Raw genomic sequence first — 18,675 nt, 5'->3', positions numbered from 1 at the left:
GAAGAAGTCAGCATTATTGGGCTGGAGGAGTGTTGGACGGCTTTAGCAAGGTCTGGAGGCTAAGGCAACAGAAGCCTTCCAGTGGTAGAGCTAGACTTTCTCCTTCCCAGCCTGTTTCCTCTGGGCAGGGGGCCTGGCCCCCATGGCCTCCCAGGGCTGCCCTTTGAGCACCACCTGCCCCAGCCGGCCAGAGACTTCCTGTAGCGCAAGAGATTTATGCAAACGGGCTGGGGCGGTGATGTCACCCCAAGGGGACTATCTCCCAGTGGCAGGCCCTTCGATAAAATCAGGAACTTGTGCTGGCCCTGCAATGTCAAGGGAGGGGGCTCAACCAGGCCTCCTGTAGCTCAGGGGGCAGGCCTGAGCCCTGAGACTGTCCCACGACCATCCAGCCCCCAGACGGGGAACCCCGTCCTGAGGGGCTTCGCACTGGCCCCCACCGAGGCAGGGGATCTGACCGACTTGGAGCTCAGCTGGATGTTACAGGCGTGCAAAATGGAAGGGTTTCCCCTCGTCCCCCCTGTGAGTACTGGGGCTCCACTACCAACCCAACCCATGGCCCTGGGATACCCGACGGCCTGCCCACTAACCCACCAGCCCACCCGCTGCCCTCCGGCTCCCTATCAGTGGGAAGCTGGTGTTTCCTCCCCGGAGCTGCTGGCCTGAGACCCAGCGAGGGGCCATTGGCTTCCTTAGAGCATGCCCTGGCGGGCTGAGGGCTGCCGGCTGGGCTCATGGTGGGGCTGTGATCGGTGGGGCCTGAACAGTTATTTATAGATGGGGCTCAGTGGCAGGCCGAGCTCCAGGGCAGGGTGCTTGGCTGAGGATGGTGAGGGCGGCTACAGAGAAGCCATGGATGAGGACATGGGGAGGCTGGCTTGGAGAAGACCAGTCCTCAGGATGAGAAGAGTTGAGGACAGAAGGCAACAGGCAGAGGTGTTAACCCCTGACTTGGGGGCTCTTGAGACAAAGGCTGATGGAAGTTGGTCACCATGGATTCCCAGCACTTAGTCTGGGGCCTGGCACAGGAGAATGGCTGTTGACCCAAGTGGTCTGGCCTTGGGCCTACACGTCCCGGGCAGGCTGGGGCAGTCATCAGGCCTGGTTTGAGGTCTTGGGGCCAGCCTGGGCAAGAGCAGGGCATGGGGCAAAAACATTGCTGTTAGGTTTGGGGCCAGAGCTGAGTTCAGTGAGAAGCCAGGCGAAGGATGGAGCTGAGATTCTGGCTGGAAAAGGGGCTGGATGAGCACTGGACTGGAGTTAGGGTGGGACAAGGACAGGAACAAGTTTGGAGATGAAGATGTGGGATTCCTGGTTCTGGAATGGGTAGGGCAAGCTGGTAGGCAGATTTCCACTGCTCCTCCTGCCTTCAGTGACAGTTGCAGTCTTAGGTAAGTGGCAGCTCAGGGTCCCTTGGAGAGGGACTCTCCTGCCTTCTCCCAGTCTTGGAGGCATGGGAGGAGCCAGGAAAGGCTGAGCAGGGTCTGCCCACCTGACTCAGCTTTCCCGGCCTAGAGACAGCTCTCTTCCCCCGCTCTACCCCGCCTCAGAGCTGTAGGAGGCACCCAAGGCCTGACTTTACAGCCTACATCCTGCAGCAGGGACAGGCCCAGTCCGCTGCCTGGAAACCTGGGGGGCGAGTAGACAGGACTGGCCAGACCTCACTGGCCCTATCCCTACCCTGACCCTCTTCTCCCACCTGGCACCAAGAAGGTGAAGGGAGAAAGTCCAGGTGATGGAGGTCGTCCCCAAAAGAGCACACTTTGCTTCAAGAAAGCCTCTGGCCCTAGGACTTCACCATACTGTCCCCAACCCTTGACCTCTCAGTTGTGAACCCCAGGCAGAGCTGGACAGGGGCAGAGCTTCTTGAGTCCCTACTCCAACCCATCAGCCCCTCTCTCCAGACCCAGGAGCCACTCTGAGTGTCTCTTGAGAGGGTGGGCTCCTGAGGCAGCTCTGGATCCCTAGGCAAGTCTCCCAAGGGCCATAGCTACTGTTGCACAATCCATGGGCACACACTATGGGGGTGGGGAAAAGCCTGATGACTGTTGGGATGGCTCTGAGTGTGTTGGTCTCTGTGCTCAAGCCAGAGAGAGAGAGGGTGGGGAAAGAAGGACAGGGAGGAGGGAGAGAAGGAAGACAAGGAGGGTAGAGGCTGAGGAGGAGGTGGAGGAGGAGGAAGGAACAGGGGACAGGGAGTCTCCCAGTGAGGACATTGGAAGGAGGAGGGAGAAAGGCTAGTGAGAAACCAAGGCCCTCTATCCTTCGGTCCCCAAAGCCTGTCTGAGTGATCTCTATTCAAGCTATCAGCCTGATAGTTGTCATGGTGGCCCTGTGCCTGCCTGAGGCTGGACACAGGTTGACAAGGAGGGAGGAATGGGCTGGGCAGTCTGTGGCAGGCGAGTATGCAGATGGAATGTGGGTGGTTCTGTGGAAGGCTGTGGGTGTGAATGAGTTGAAAGCAGGAATTCAGTGTGTGTGTGTGTGTGTGTGTGTGTGTGTGTGTGTGTGTGTGTGTTTGTCTGTGTGTGTGCCCACAGGGGTGAGTGAACAGTGTTTTTTTTTTTGAGTGTGAGTGATCCTCAGAGTGGGTATAAAGACGTGTGCAGTGTGGGTTTGTGAGTGTGAGAATGCCTGTGTATGAGATGGGGACAGGGGGCTGAGAGTGCGTGTAGACATGTAAGGATGTGTCCCCATGGGGGTTTGAGTGTAAGTGTATCAAAGGGAATATGTGTACATTTGGGGGAAGGGTGCATGGGTGTGAATGTGAGAGCGCAACATGCCTCCACAGGTTTGGGTGTGAGTGTGAGGGGGCTGTGGGGAGTGAGCAGAAACGGAGAAGAAGGGGCTGCACCCTCCTCTCAGCTCTGGTTCTGTTGACCTCTGACCTCTTCACCCCATCACTGCCTTACTACTCTCCTGAACCACCCACACCTGCCGTACTCCTTGTGGCCCTGACTACTCTGGATTCTAAGCAGATTGGGCTGCTTCCAGGAGCCTCAGTCAGGGAAGTTATAGGGCCTCAAACCTGGTTGCAAACCTGATGGGTATCTCCCCTTACAGCCCAGGTCCTAACACCTTCCTCTCTCAGCAGCCATCAGATGAGCTGGTTACTTATGAATCGGAACTGTACCCACGCCAAACACATGAATACTACCCTTATCTCAGCAGCGATGGAGAAAGCCACAGTGGTGAGTACCAGGTCTGCCACACCTCATCCTAGCCTGGCCTGGTTGCTGAGTGTGCCCTGGGGCAGGAAAGATGAAAAAAAACTGGGTCCTGGGGCTTCTTTGGAATTCTGAGAATTAGCTGAAGGTAGCTACTACGTCCCTGAATCCCCCAACTTCAGCCCCACCCCTTATCATTGAGCATCTTCCCTGTCCAGGGGAAAATTCAGATCCTTTCTCCTTTAGCTTGTCCAGTTCTTGGGTACTTCTTGGTAAATGAGGACACAGGGAGCTAAGTGACTTGACTAGGCCAGTGGAACCCAGGTGGTCTACCCTATGTCAAGTGTTTGTTTCTGCCCACTCATTCCACTCAATTCCTCTCTTTTCTTGTCATCTCCTCTTGTCCAGCTCTCCCTAGCACACCTCCCCTCTTGTGTGTGGCTAACAGCCTTCCTCAGTGACTACTGCTGACATTTGGGGCTGGGTAATTCTTTGTCGGTTGGCCTCTTCCACTAGATGCCAGGAGGGTCACCAATCATGACAACTGTCTCTAGTCCCCCTAGTTGAGCACTGCTGGGCCAAAATAAAGTCTCTGAACACCCCTTGTTCAGCAGATACCAAGGCCCCCAGCCTGTTGGAGGTAGGGAAGCAGCCTGGGCTCAACTATATACCCAAAGCGCTGCTCCACTTTGGAGCGAATTCAGGGGGGAAAGGAGGGGTTCTCAGTGCCTGGGACCTAGGCAGGGATATGACAAGCTGTTATAAGTATATCTTGGCTTACAAATGTGGGCATCTATGAACCACAGTTGAGATGTTTCAGTCTTAATTGGGGGATTCTCCTGAATCTGGAGATCCAGGGGCAGAGGCATGCTGGATGCCACAGCTGAGGGAGGTTTCACACCTGACGGCTACATCTAGGGTTGTCATGTGCAGAATCACATAGTTAGGGCTTTTCAAATGGGTGCCAGACTTTAAGAACACCTTCCCCTGGCATCCAGCACAAAATCTGCCTGGAAGTATATCCTGGGAGGAGGTCGTGGGTCCAGCTCAAGGGCACAGACATTCTTCAGAAATCCAAGGCTAGAAAGACTTTAAAATGCCCCTTTTTGTTTTTTTAAGCTTATTCATGGTTGTGTAAGAAACACATCCTGCCTGTGTAAAATCCAGATAAGTAGAAAGTCTCTCCCTCATCTGACTCTATCCCCAGTTCACTTCACCCAGACATTCCCCAGCTCACCTCATCTAGATCAAGAACCAGGTCTTGGTGCCCCTGCCACCACATCCACCCTTCCAGCAGGCAGTAGGAGGACCAAAGTCCCTCTGGGCTTTGAGGAGGGCTCCCCCTGCTGGCATATGTCTGACAAGCACAGCTGCACCGCTGAGCCCCTTCTCCACCAGGGCTGCTGTCTCCTTGGCCAGGTCACTGGGTTTGGAGGCATTTCCTACCAGTCTGTGGTCACCTCAGTTTTCCTTTCTTTAGCTGAAGGTGCTGCCTGATAACTGGACTTGGGGCTGGGCCGATGAAGTGAGGGCTTCACAGACAACCTGAAATTTCCTGGCTCAGGGCCCAGAGTGGGTTCCTCATATCTGTGGTAGGGCTATGGGAGTAACTCCTGGATGGCCATGTGGGCACTCTACTTCAGGCATGAGTCCCAGAATTCCCAAATTGTCTGCAGGTGTCCCAGTACTTCCTAATTTTTGTCTCCACCATCATTACAATCTGGGTACCTGTGCTGAGGGAGGGGGAGAAGCACAGAGGGTTCTGTAATGAATCAACTGGGTCATTGTCTACTGACCTGAGAGACAATCAATCAGCCAGCTATCCATTCATCTATCCATCCACCCACCCACTTACCCTTCCATCTACCCAGCCACCTTCCACCCACCCATCCATCCTTCCATTCATCTTTCAATCCATCTATCCTTCTATTCATCCAGCCATCCATCCATTCATCCACTTACCCTTTCTATTTACCAACCCACCTCCCACCCATTCATCCATTCATCCTTCCAGTCTCCCTTCCATCCATCCATCCATCCATCCATCCATCCAGCCTGCCAGACAGCCAGCCACTTACCCTTTCCATCTACCCTCCCACCTACCCATTTACTCACTCCCTCATTATCCACCCCACCCACATACATTCTTCCAACCACTTACCACTCAATACACTACTTTCCTCCCCTCGTTAGTGTGTAGGGGCCATGTTTGTAGGAATAGTCAGGGATGTCTTTGAGAGGGTAGTGATTGCAACTAAATTATTATTAAATCTGCCAGGCACAGTGGCACACAACTTTAATCCTAGCACTTGGGTGGCAGAGGCAGGTGGATCTCTGTGAGTTCAAGGCCAGCCTGCTCTACATAGTGAGTTCCAGGCCAGCTGGGGCTACAGGGAAACCCTGTCTCAAAAAGACCAAAAAAATTATTATTAAATCTGAGTAAAGAGAAGAAATCATGCATGGGAGGGAGGGAGAAGCAGAGAGTCTAGGTACAGGGAACAGCAAGCAAAAAAGCAGAAAGACCTGGGTAGAGGACTCAGTGGCTGCTGATCATCAGGTCAGGGAGACAAACTTAAGACAAAGGGACCAGTGAGGGCAGATCAGAGAAAGCTTGAAGGCCATGGAGGAGTGTGGATTGAAATCTGTGGCCTCACACTTGCTAGCAAGCCCTCCACCACCAAGCTATGCCTTCAACCCTACTGGAGAGTTTTGAAAAGGGAAATTACATGATCTGAATAACAATATATGTGGTGAGCATTTAAATACATTTAAATTATTTTTTCACTTTATTTATGCTTGGCAGTAAGCACCTTTACTCACTAAGCCATTTTGCCACTCTTAAATACATTTGAAATCTTCAATTATTAAAATAACAAATACCCATTGCCATAATTTAAGAACAGTATATCAAGAAAGCCACCTCTTCCTCATCTATCTTGCAGACACTTTATGTTTATCATCCCATGTGTTTACAAATAAATACACATATGCATACTCTTTCAAAAATGGAATTGCCACAGCATGTTGCTCTGCCATTTGCCATGACACACACAGTGTGTCAGAGAGAGAGAACAGAAAGCAGCCTTTGTACTGCAGGATTGTGTAAATGTGCCAATGAAGGTGTGAAATAGAGACCTTGAACAACTGTGTGTGTGTGTGTGTGTGTGCGTGTGTGCGTGTGTGTGTGCCCAAGCTTGACATCAGGAGTCTTCCTTGATAACTCTCTACCAGATTCATTGAGGCAGGGTCTCTCAATTGAACCCACAGCTCACTGATACAGCCATATGGCTAGTCAGATTGTTCTTGTATCTCCTCTCTCTACTTTCCAAGCGAGCAAGTACTGGAACCACAGGTGGCTGTCACGTCTATTCAGAATTTATGTGGGTTCTGGGGATCTGAACTCTGGTCCTCAAACTTGTACAGTGCCACCGAGCCACACAAACACTGATTTTTGAGGGCCTTCTAGGTGTGGAACAGAGCTGAATCAGCTTGGTCTTCCAGTTTGAGATGTGTACCTGTGCATTTGTGCTGTGAAGAGGGGAATTTGACAGCAGCCATTCAGAACACACAGGCAGGCTCATACTTCTCCACGCTTCCCCACAGTTATATGGGAACTCGTGTTGAAATTGGCGGTTGAATAGAAATACCCATTATTATGATCATGTGATTAAGACAGTCAGCTGAACTTCACAGTGTCCTCTGATCACCTCTACTGCCTGGTCCCTGTGTTTCTCGGGGACACTGTTGCGAGGTGATAAGAGCCCAGACTACAGAGATTCATCTCTCCATCCTCCAGTGGACCTGAGGTGACCTCATTCTACCTATGTCTTCTTCTAAGTATGTTGTTATTAAATAAATCATTTTTAAAAATTAAAAAAAAATGTCTTACCTTCTCCATAGTGACACTCAGTTCACAGGATTATTGTGAGGACAGAGTCAGCTACTATATACAAAAGCCCAGAACAGGCTTGGTAAGCAGTAGGTGTTCTGCTTGGAGCCCCAGCGAGGGTTGTGGGAGGTGAGGCTAAGGCTCTGCTGTGTCTTTCCTCCTGTCTATTCTATGCTGTTACCTGGTGAGCAGCAGTTTGGCTATGTCAAAATTCACATTGTCATGAAACCATCACCACTGTCTTGAGAACTCTGTTCACTGTGCCAAACTGAAACTCTTGTCCCCATTAAACGATTCCCCATTCTCCAACCTACCAGCCCCTGGCAGCCTTTATTCCATTTTCTGTTTCTGGGAATGCCATTACTTTAGGTGCCTCATGTAAGTGAACTCATACAGCAAAGCAGTTGTCCTTTTATGATGGGCTCATTTCACTTAGTGGAATGTCCTTGAGGTTCATCCATATTGCAGCATGAGCCAGAACTTCCCCTCTTTTAAAGGATGAATAGCATTCCACTGTGTGTGTACACCTCTTTTTGGAAGGTAGCTGTGCTTCTGACTATACCATCAACTCCACACCTCCCAAATCACCACATTCTTATTCATTTATCTGTTGATGGATACTTCAGCTGATTCTACTTTTGGCTCATTTGAATAATGTTGCTATGGGCATGGGTTTTCAGTGGTCTCTTCAGACTCTGATTTATATATTCATTGGATATATACCCAGAAATGGGATTGCTAGGTCATGCAGTAATTATTATTTTTTCCGTAGTGGCTGCACCATTTTACAGTCCTAATAATGGCACACAAGTATTCACATCTTTAGTGACACTAGTCATTTTCTCTTGTTTTTGATTAAAACAACAACAACAATAGTCATTGGCTGAGCATAGTGGCTCCCACCTTTAAACCCAGTAATCAAGAGGCAGAGGCAGGCAGATCTCTGTGGGTTCGATGCTAGCCTGATCTACATAATAAGTTCCAGGCCAGTCAGTACTATGTAGTGAGACTCTGTCTCAAAAACAAACAAATGGATGGGGTCATTCTAATGGATGTAGTAGAATTTGCTATTTGTGATGGAATTAGTAAAGGAAGTCGAGTCCTACAGCATAACTTCATCTGCCCGCCATCCACCAGATTTCCATATAGTCTTCCATTCTTTCTTTTTCTTTATTATTATTAGTGTGTCTGTACATGATGTGTGTAGAGAATGGAGGACAGCTTTGTGGAGTTAGTTCTTTCCATCCACCTTTTAGCGGGTTCTGGGATTTGAACTTGAGTTGTTAGGCTTGTACAACAAGTGTCTTGACCCACTGAGCCATCTAACTGGCCCTTCTTCCATCTCGTCATAGCAATAACCATCTACTCATTCATTAGTTTATTCACACACCCATCTAACCAACCACTCACTCTCTTTTGCAGTTGTCTTTCCCTCCACCTACCAAACCTTTCCTCCACCTCCCATTTACCTATCCACCTAATAAATATACTAAGTTTCTTTTATATGCCAGATACAGGGCTAGATGCTATGGGATGAATTAAAGGCAGGTCCATCTAGATTAATTTTTGTATCAGGGGAAATAATTAAAACTCCAATAATCAGGATACATAGTAGAGAGAAACAAGGGCCATGAGACGTTAAGTTCTCTGGGCCTTAGCGACACAGCTGGACAATTCGCAGCAGAGGCTGGGCTCCAGGAACCCTACTGCAGTGCTGGGTGATTTCCTGAGGATCTCTTTTTGGCCCCTCCTTTCTTGATTCCTTATCTTCTGTTTTTTGTTGTTTTGTTGAGGCATGGTCTCCTATAGTCCAGGCTAGCCTTCAATTCCCTATATAATCCAGGCTGGTTTTGATCATCTCTGTTTTGAAAGTACTTTGGCTCCCCTGGGGAGAGCCCTGGGCTTCAGGCTGGGGTTTCTGTTCTGAGGAGAAAAGGTCAGCTGAGTGACTTTTAAGACTTGATTTGTGTGTGTGGTTACTTTTGATACCATTTTGTTTTTGTCCTCATGACAACTGAGGAAGAATAGGGAGGAGCAGGTAGAAAAAGAAGAGATTATGGCAAATGGATTACTAAGTGTAGTGGTCCACGCTTACAATCCCAGCACTCAGGAGGCAAGGCAGGAGGAGTGTGAATTTGGGGCCATCCTGGGCTACATAGTAAGTTCAAATCTATACAAAGAGACACTGTGTGTCACACACACACACACACACACACACACACACACAAAAGCACATGGGTTCTTTCTGGATGTATGGATGCTGACTGATTGGCTGAGTTATTGATGACTAATGGGTAGATGAAGGTTAAGTGATGGTTGTGTAGATATGTGGATAATGGTTTGATGGATAACAGTCTAATGAATGATGTGTGGGTGACAATGTACAGACAGAAGGGCAGGAGTCACCAGTAAAGTCTCTCAGGATCACCACAGGTCTTATGTATAGCTTTAGTTGATAACTTTGTTCCAGAGGTGGCATGGTATAGCAGTAAGAGGTCAGCCTCTGGAATTACACAAAAGTAGGTTTGGATCATGACAGTCCCAGTGGACATGGATTTAACCTCTTGAATCAAAGTTTCCTTAATGGTCAAAAGAAGATCCTACCCTAGTGGCTACCTCCCCAGAGTTAGGGTGAGAGTTACATGAGATTACATCCTAGCATGAGGCTTGGTACATTAAAAGTTATCATTTAGTGATCATTTTGAGCAAAGATTGATTGAGGTCTCCAACATGTTGAATGCCTATAGGCTACAGAAAGGAGATCCAGAACTGTCTCTAGATAGGCAAATGACATGATATTCTTTTGAAGATCTGAGAGTTATGATAAGTGGTATATGAGTGGCCTCTAGGCAGGTAGCAGGTGGCATAATGAAGCGGCAAAATAAAGGATAAATAATACATTCATGAAGAGTAGTTCAAGCCAGGCATGGTGACATGTACCTGCATGCCTGTCAGCTGGGAGGTGGAGGCAAGAGACTCAGGAGTACAAGTTCATCCAAGGCCAGCCTGGGCTACAGTGAGATCCAATTGTTGTCCAGAAATGAGGTCCAGGAGGCCAGGAGGACTGACCTTTGTGCTATTAATGATTTCCTGAACTGTTCTGAGAGCCCCATATTTGGTATGATTTTGACTACCAGGCATTGTTGGTTACATAACTGCCTGGGCACCCAAATCAAGGGGAAAGGTGAGGTTTCTGTTGAGCCTTTTGAAACCTTCATCTTATGTAGCTCAGGGAGTTTCTCCCACCTCCTTCAGGAGAACCAGCATAGGGAGCAGAATCTCCTGGGGGCCTGTTTGATTCACATTCTTCTGTAGTGCTCTGGACTCCTGTGATGAAGAACAGCTTTGGGAAATTTGGCCCTTAGGCTGAGAGCAGCACAGAGCACTCAGGGGTCTGGGGTGAAGCTAGTAGAGGAATGGGAAGGCGGAGAGAAGAATCAGGCACCACTTAGCCCATACCTAGAGACCTGAAAGCACTCAGGGTCATTCCTGTCCCTGGAGCTGGAGTGGGTTGTGGGAAGGGCAGGACCCAGAGGCATTTTATGTGGATCCTGGCACTGTAACTTGGGCAGGGGAAGGTAAGTGGCAAGGGCCAGGAGTGATGCCAGAGGAGGATCCACCAAAAAGGAAGCTGTGTCCATTCTCCCAATCCCAGAACCCCACTCTGTCCTTTCAAGTTTAGAGAAATTTTGGTTTTGGTCTTAGGGACTGAACCCAGGGCCTTATGCATGCTAGGCAAGTATTCTACCACTGTGTGCTATAGCCGCAGTCTTTGTGTTTTGTTTTTGTTTTTGTTTTGAGACAGGATTTTGCTATATAGCCCAGATGGGTTCAAACTGTTTGGGGGGAGTTTTTTGAGACAGGGTTTCACTATGTAGCCTTCTATGACTCTATGTAGACTAGGCTGGCCTTGAATTCACAGAGCTCTGCCTGTCTCTGCCTCCTGAATGCTGGGATTAAAGGTGTGTACCATCATACCCGGCAAATTGTTTTAAAGTTTATTTATTTATGTATGTGTGTGCTCGTGGGTGCGTGGTGTGTGTGTGTGTGTGTGTGTGTATGTGTGTGTGTGTGTGTGTATGTGTGTGTGTCTTTATGCATGTGTGTTCAGGTGCCTTCAGAATCCAGAAAAGGGTGTCGGATCCCCTGGAGCTGAAGTTGCAAGTGGTTGTGTACTACCTGATATGAATGCTAGGAACTGAACTCTGGTCTTCTGAAAGAGTAGCAAGTGCTTGTAACTACAGAGCCATCTTTCCAGCTCCCAACCTCAAACTTTTGGTCTTCTTTCCTCTGCCTTCTGAGTACTGAGATTACAGATGTGCTAGTGCAGGCTCTTTAGATTAAAGGATTAATATGATGATAGTTAATGTTGATTCTTACTTTATGACAGGTTCTATTCTTAGCATTTTGTAGGTATTATGTAGTCCATTTATTTCTCACCAGTGTGACACACCAGTAAATGTCACAGGCAGGGGTTGACTCCAGCTCCACCTGGCTCTCAAGTCATGTGGTTTTTTTTTCTCTGTGCCATGCAGTCTCCTGGGAAGGCGGGGGGGGGGGGGGTCTCTGCTGCCTGGATTGTTGGCTCAAATGTTTTCATACATGGACAGGGCCTCAGTAACAACCATTAATGTAGTGAAACAGACTCAATGAGAGAAATGTCCTGCACAGCACAGCCACCACTTAGCAGGACAAGAAAGTAAGGGCTAGGCATGGTGGCATGTACTTGTAATCTCAAAACTCAAGAGGCCAAGTCTAGAGGATCATAAGTTCAAGCCCAGCCTGGGCAAGACGCTGTCTTCAAAAAACAAACAAACAAAAAACAAAAAATAAGGGCAGGCAAGATGGCTCAGCAGGTAAAGGCACTTGTTGCTTCAACTTGAGTTCAATTCCTGGAACCCACTTGGTGAAAGGACAGAACTAATTCCTACAAATTGTGTTCTGATCTCCACACACACCCTGTGGCACATGTGACCACCCCTCAAATAAATGCAATTAAAAAAAAAAAGAGTTGGGGCTAGAGAGATGGCTCAGTGATTAAGAACACTGGTTATTCTTGCAGAAGACCCAGGTTCAAATCCCAGGACCCACATGGCAGCTAACAACTGTCCATAACTCCAGTCCCAGGGGATCCGACAGCCTCTTCTGACCTCCTCGGGCATTGCACGACATGGGTGCATTGACCTACATGCAGGCAACACACGCATACACATAAAATAAAAATTAAAAAAAAAAAGAGTCCTGTGATATGTAGTCCAGACTGGATGTAATTGCTTAGGGATGTGTGAGTGAGGATGTGTTTGTGTGAGAGACAAAGAGTAAAGAGGTCAGCATGCCTATGTGTGCAGACATTTACACAATGCACGTACATGGCTGTGGATTTGTCTTAGAGATACTGGCCTGGCCCCTTCTGCATGCCTTCTTTGGGCCACATGAGGAAATCACTCATGTCTCTTCACACTACACTTTCATCTTTCCCTCCCTGCCTCCCTGCCTCCCCCCCCCCCCTACCAATTTCTTTCTTGACAGGGCCTCCCTATAGCCCCAGCTGGCCTGGAACTTGCTATGTAGACCAGGCTGGCCTCAAACTCACAGAGATCCATGCCTCTGCTTCTGAGTGCTGGAGTGCTGGGATTAAAGGTGTGCGCCACACCGCCCAAACTCACTTTTTTTTGTAATCCCAAATTACGCCCAGGAAGTCCCTCAGACAGGCATGTTTTTGTTCCTGGAAAAGGTACCCAAAAAAACCACACCAAAGATCATCCCTAGACAGGGCTGCCAGGGCCATGTGCCTGCTTCCCAGCCTGTAGTCCACCCTGCGGCATCTGCCAGACACCCACAGGGGCTTTCCAGGGAAGTCTGTTCCTGTAGCCTGTGGTCATGGCTTTGCAAAGGCAACACTGTGGGTCTGGACAAGCTCTGATGTATGAGGAATGTAAGCCTTGTGACTTTGCATTCACACCTGGGTCATATGACAAGGCTGTGTGTGTGTGATTGTGGGTAGCCAGGAACCTGTAGGAGATCATCCAGGAGAGGAAGGCCTTCTCTGGATCTAGAAGTTCTTACAGATGTGAGCTCATCTGTATTTTCCCAGTAACAAATCTCCCTATTTTATAGGTGAGTCGACTGAGGTCAGAGAGGCCCATGCCTGTGCCTGAGGTCACACTGCCAGTAAATGACAGAGCCAGGATTCAGACTCTTGAGCTGAGAAGTCTGCATCCCTGGGATCACTCAGGAAGCAGATTGCTGAGAACACTGGAGTGTATGAGGACATTGCTTGAGACCTGGGGCCTGGCTCCATCACTGTCGAGACCTTTAACCTTGGGCATGTTACAAAGCTTTTTTCTCTGCAGCTTGAGGTCTTTTCTATAAAGTAGCAGTGTAGCAGATGTATATTAAAGGAGATGATTAATGTAAACTTTCTGCTCAGCCCAACTCCAGCCTGAATTATATTATGTATTATTATGTCCTCTTCCTGTCCTGGCACCCCTGGCTCACCCCTTCCTCTCTCCCTATCCTCACAGATCATTACTGGGACTTCCACCCACACCACGTGCATAGTGAGTTTGAGAGCTTCCCTGAGAACCACTTCACTGAGCTGCAGAGCGTACAGCCCCCCCAGCTGCAGCAGCTCTACCGTCACATGGAGCTGGAGCAGATGCATGTCCTTGACACCCCCATGGCACCGCCCCATGCCAGCCTCAGCCACCAGGTACGTGCTGCTGGCTGTCCTCCATCCCCCTGAGCTCCAGGCCTGTGGTGAGTGTAGGAGCTTCGCAGGAAGCTGACACAGGCTCTTACTCAACATGGCTTCCTGCCCCACAGAGCCAACGGTGGCCGGTGCCCCAACGGCTGTGCTGACCTCCTGATTGACCTTATGACCCCACACCCTTATCTCACTGAGGATGGACAGACCCCTATATGATCCTCTAACCCTCCAATCATCCTCCCCCACCTCACTCCTGGTTGGGGGCCCCAGGGACCTATGGACAACAGCCTCTATTTGCTGTCTCTTCATGTACTCAGTATCTGAGTCACTGAATGCTAACCTCTACTGGCCCCTCCCACTCTCCACTGACCTCCATTACTTGACCCTTCTCTGCCCCTACAGACCCTAAGCCCAAAGAGGACTTCTGGAGCTGCCAGTCCTCATCGACCTCCACTGTTCTTTCATTGGTTCAATGAAATTGAATTGAATTAAGCCCCAATCACTCCTGTACTAAACTCACTGCCCCCCAGCACTTCCCTTCTGCCCCCAGGGCCACTGCCAGGCCAGATGGTAATCCCTTTGTGTGGATGAGAACATGCTACGAATCAGAGGCCCAACTGGGAAGGGTGGTGGGCTCAATGCTAGCAACCCCTCGCCCCATGACCTGTACCCTTGTGTGGTAGCCCTGACTGGCCACTAGTTTTCCCCAGCCGTCTACTCAAGTCTTCCTGCCCTTGCTGACTGCTCCCCAGTATTCCATTCCCAAGCATTCCCTCTTCTGTCACTCAGCTGACCCTACAGTAGTCCTGAACTATCCCTTACTGACCTCAACTCTTCCTTCCCTTGCAGGTTCCCTACATGCCCCGCATGTGCTTTTCTTACCCATCCCTGTCCCCAGCCCACCAACAGAGCTCAGATGAGGAGGAGGGCGAGCGGCAGAGCCCCCCATTAGAGGTGTCTGATGGGGAGGCTGATGGCCTGGAACCTGGGCCAGGTCTCCTTCACGGGGAGACAGGTAAGGTCCATGTCCTGACCCAACTGATCCTGGCTATATTTATAGCCCTTTTCATATCCCTTGCCAAGACTGACTGGTCCAGCAGCCATGACTCAGAGCTGTGTGTGTGTGTGTGTGTGTGTGTGTGTGTGTGTGTGTGTGTGTATGTTCATGGGAGCTTCTGTGACATCTCTACCTGCACATGTGTGTATTGAGCCTGTGTGTATTGTGAGTGTATCAAGTATCTCTTCAGAAAGTATGTGATGGTATGTGTGTGTATCAGTGTTGGATATGTGAGTGTGTGAGTGTGTGAATGAAAGGGTTGTAAGTATGATTGTGTATGGGAACTGTGAGTGTATGTGTAGGCCTGTGAGTGCGTGAGGGCCTGTGAGCATGTGTGGTGAGTGTGTGAGGGCCTGTACTCGTGTGTGGTGTGAGAGGACAGGCCTGTGGATGTATGCATAGATATCAGTGTGTATCCATGTGTGGCAAGGAGGTGTGAGGAATGTGTGTACACGGAGGGGCATGCACACAGGAGGAGTGCGCAGGTGTGCACACCCCCTTCCGGGTGGCCTGGGGTGCTGTGTGCACACCCCCTTCCATGGCCTGCAGTGCTGCCGGGAGGTCCCTGGAGAGGCCTCGCCCCCACCCCATGCCCCTCTTCCACAGGCAGCAAGAAGAAGATCCGACTGTACCAGTTCCTGCTGGACCTGCTACGCAGCGGCGACATGAAGGACAGCATCTGGTGGGTGGACAAGGACAAGGGCACCTTCCAGTTCTCGTCCAAGCACAAGGAGGCGCTGGCGCACCGCTGGGGCATCCAGAAGGGCAACCGCAAGAAGATGACCTACCAGAAGATGGCGCGCGCACTGCGCAACTACGGCAAGACTGGCGAAGTGAAGAAGGTCAAGAAGAAGCTCACCTACCAGTTCAGCGGCGAGGTGCTAGGCCGCGGGGGCCTGGCCGAGCGGCGCCACCCGCCCCACTGAGCCCGAGCCCGCCAGGCCCGCCGAGCCCTCCTGGCCCCCGGCCCCGCCGGCCACAGCATTAACCCCTCGCCCGGCCCGGACACAGGGAGGACGTTCCCGGGGCCGAGGCAGGACTGGGGGCCCCGGCCTCGCCCTCCCCGTCCCGCCCCCGTCCCGCCCTGCTTCGCTCCCACCAGGACTCTAGCCGGGTCGGAAGGCCACCTGGGCCTCGGACCCCACCCGAGGGTCGGCCTGGCTTCGTGGCCACGGTGCTACCTTGGGAGTCTGGGTCCGGCACATCTTTGTATATTGGATGCTCTTTCTAAGGCTCCCCCTCTCCCACCTGCCACCGTCCATTAGCCTCCCAAAGATCAAGTAAAATTATTCTTAGCTACTCCAATCCCGGCGTAGTCTCTTTCAGGTTTCCTGCACATTGGCCACCTATGTGCAGTGATGTCTTTTTTCCCCTCATCTGTCCGGCGGGCGTCTATCCAATACTGGACCCTGGGGACTGGGGACAATGGACACACTGTGGATGTTTCCGGTGGAAACAAGTCCTCTCTTGTTACTAGGAGTGGGGATCATATTCGGCCTTCTGCACCAGGGACTGTTAAGTCTCACCAAAGCTTGAACTCTTGATCCTCCAAATTAGATATAATCCAGTTGACATGAGTCTAATACCTCCCCATTTTATAGAATGGGAAACTGAGGCTCATAGGGATGAAATAATTTGTTCAAAGTCACACAGATGGGGAGTGGCTAGGCTAGGTTCACTCCAGGTCTGCCCACCAAGTCAGTTGGGACTCTTCACTTATTTGACTTATTCAACAAAAGTTCCAAGTTTGGTCACCACAGAGTGTTTCTAACAGATACGGGGCAGACAGGGCCTTGAACACTGAGTCCCCTGTGCTCAGTCTTTGCTTCTTAGCATTTTGCTCCTGGGGGCAGCAGACAAGTTCTGGTAAGCAAGGACTCCTGTAAACATCTTGCTTCAGACAGTAACAAGAAGTAGACAGCCTGGGAGTGAGGAGACTTCCTGGAGCAGATCCTAGAGATGTTATTGTAAGGACAAAGACCCCTGTACACCTCCTAGACCTTAGGGTTCCTCATAGCCCAACCATGATGCTCCCTAGCCAGGCTGCAGAGCCTTGGGAGAAGGCTGTGCCTGGAGGGAGCTCTGCAAAGTACCAGCTTAAAATATTTTTATTACGTTTATTACGTTTTAATTTTTAAATTTTGTATGTGTGCGTTTTTTTTTTTAGTCTTTTTGAGATAAGATCTCTCTGTAGCCCCAGCTGGCCTGGAACTTGCTATGTAGATCAGACTGGACTTGAACTCACAGAGATCCAGCTGCCTCTGCCTCCCAAGTGTTGGGATTAAAGGCATGCACCACCACGCCTGGCATTTGTATGTATCTTTATGTACATATGGGTGCACACACATAGTACAGCCTGCATGTGAAGGTCAAAGATCAACTTACAGGATTTGGTACTTTCCACACACTGTGGGTCCCAGGATTGAACTCATCAGGCTTGGCCCAAGATGCATTTAATCACCGAGCCATCTTGCTGACCTGTAAGTGCCACTTCTTTTAAAAAACTGAGCAGTTGCCAGGCATTTGAGTATGAGCTTTTTGCCTGCATGTTTGTAAGTGCACCACATGGGACCAGAAGAGGGTATGGAATCCCCTGGAACTGGAGTTAGGGATGGTTGTTAGCAGCCATATTGGTGCTAGGACCCAAAGCAGATCATCTGTAAGAGCAGTCAGTGCTCTTAACTGCTGAGCTATCTCTCCAGTCCCAAGCAATTAGGAGGTTGAGGAAAGAAGATTGAAACCACAAGTTTGAGACTAACCTGGGTTACTAGTAATAGCATCACACACACACACACACACACACACACACACACACACACACCCTCAGTAGCAGGTGATGTGGCTTAAAAGTAATTGCAAGTGACTGGGTGTGGTGGCGCACGCCTGTAGTCCCAGCACTTGGGAGGCAGAGGCGGATCTCTGAGTTCAAGGCCAGCCTGGTCTACATAGTGAGTTCTAGGACAGCTGGGATTACAGGGGGCCCCTGTTTCAAAAAGACCAAAAAAAAAAAAAAAAAGTAATTGCAAGCGGAAGGAAATCATGGCTGGTAAGTTTTTCTCATCTGGAAAATTCATATGGACTGCCCCCCCTTCTGAAGACAGGAGATAAACAATCTTTCCTGATATTAGTTTTGCTTGAGGCAGACCCCCAGTAATTTGTTTCTTTCTGTAGCAACTGATAGCCCCAATGAAGGGTTCAGTCACAGGGGCAAGAGGTTGCAGGGGAATACTGGGCAGGGTACAAGGGGATTCAGAACATTCTGGCATTAATCTTTCATTAGCCCTTGTGACCTTGGCAAGAGCTAGCTCTGCTTCTGTCTTCCACTTTGGGGTATGTTTAGAGCCTCATCCTCATGCCCTCACCTTCAGGCTCACTCATGGAGTACTTCCCCTGTGGCAATACCAGCTCCCAGTATTGTCTCTTTCCAACCTGACTCTAGACTAAGCCTACCTAGGATTCCACAGCTGGAGGTTAGTCTTGGCCTCTTGTGGTTTGATAATGTGGGTCAAGGCTCTGTAAGGTTAAAGAACAGCAATGCTCAGGTCTGAGCAGCCTACCCTCAGGACACATGCCCTTGATCATTTAGCTGTAGGGTCACAGGCCCAGCACACTTCCATGATGCAGTTTACTGATGGATGGATACACAGGCAAGGCTTGGGCTAACCCTGAGGACTGCAGAGGATTGGAGAAGCCATCCAGTTGTGCTGGGGGACATGGGAAGGGAAAGGAGCAAGCCAGGGGACAATGTGTCCCTATCTTCTCATGGAGATACCTCAGCTGCGTGGAATTTGTCTATATTTAGCAGGTGACTGACAGGAGGCAGATAAGTAGAGCTGGGGAGGGGGTGGTCCTC

General features: G+C 49.9%; 1 protein-coding gene across 2 annotated transcripts; it reads left to right on the top strand.

Annotated features, from left to right (window-relative positions):
- The first annotated feature begins 213 nt into the window (after positions 1–213).
- Positions 214–16,131, top strand: Spi1 (Spi-1 proto-oncogene). Of its 2 annotated transcripts, none has more exons than XM_008843609.2 (5): positions 214–522; positions 3,095–3,191; positions 13,581–13,768; positions 14,615–14,780; positions 15,429–16,131. In XM_008843609.2, the coding sequence occupies exons 1-5, from the start codon at positions 217–219 to the stop codon at positions 15,746–15,748; spliced, it is 1,077 nt and encodes a 358-aa protein (XP_008841831.2). In that variant the 5' UTR covers positions 214–216; the 3' UTR covers positions 15,749–16,131. The 2 variants fall into 2 exon arrangements, with proteins under 2 accessions (XP_008841831.2, XP_008841830.1); XM_008843608.3 differs by having other exon boundaries at positions 379–522; positions 3,092–3,191; positions 15,429–16,119.
- Positions 16,132–18,675: the final 2,544 nt, after the last annotated feature.

Source organism: Nannospalax galili, unplaced genomic scaffold, assembly GCF_000622305.1.
Source record: "Nannospalax galili isolate Female #2095 unplaced genomic scaffold, S.galili_v1.0 scaffold1200, whole genome shotgun sequence".
NCBI classification, from domain to species: domain Eukaryota; kingdom Metazoa; phylum Chordata; class Mammalia; order Rodentia; family Spalacidae; genus Nannospalax; species Nannospalax galili.
This window is presented reverse-complemented; position numbering and strand designations above follow the sequence as displayed.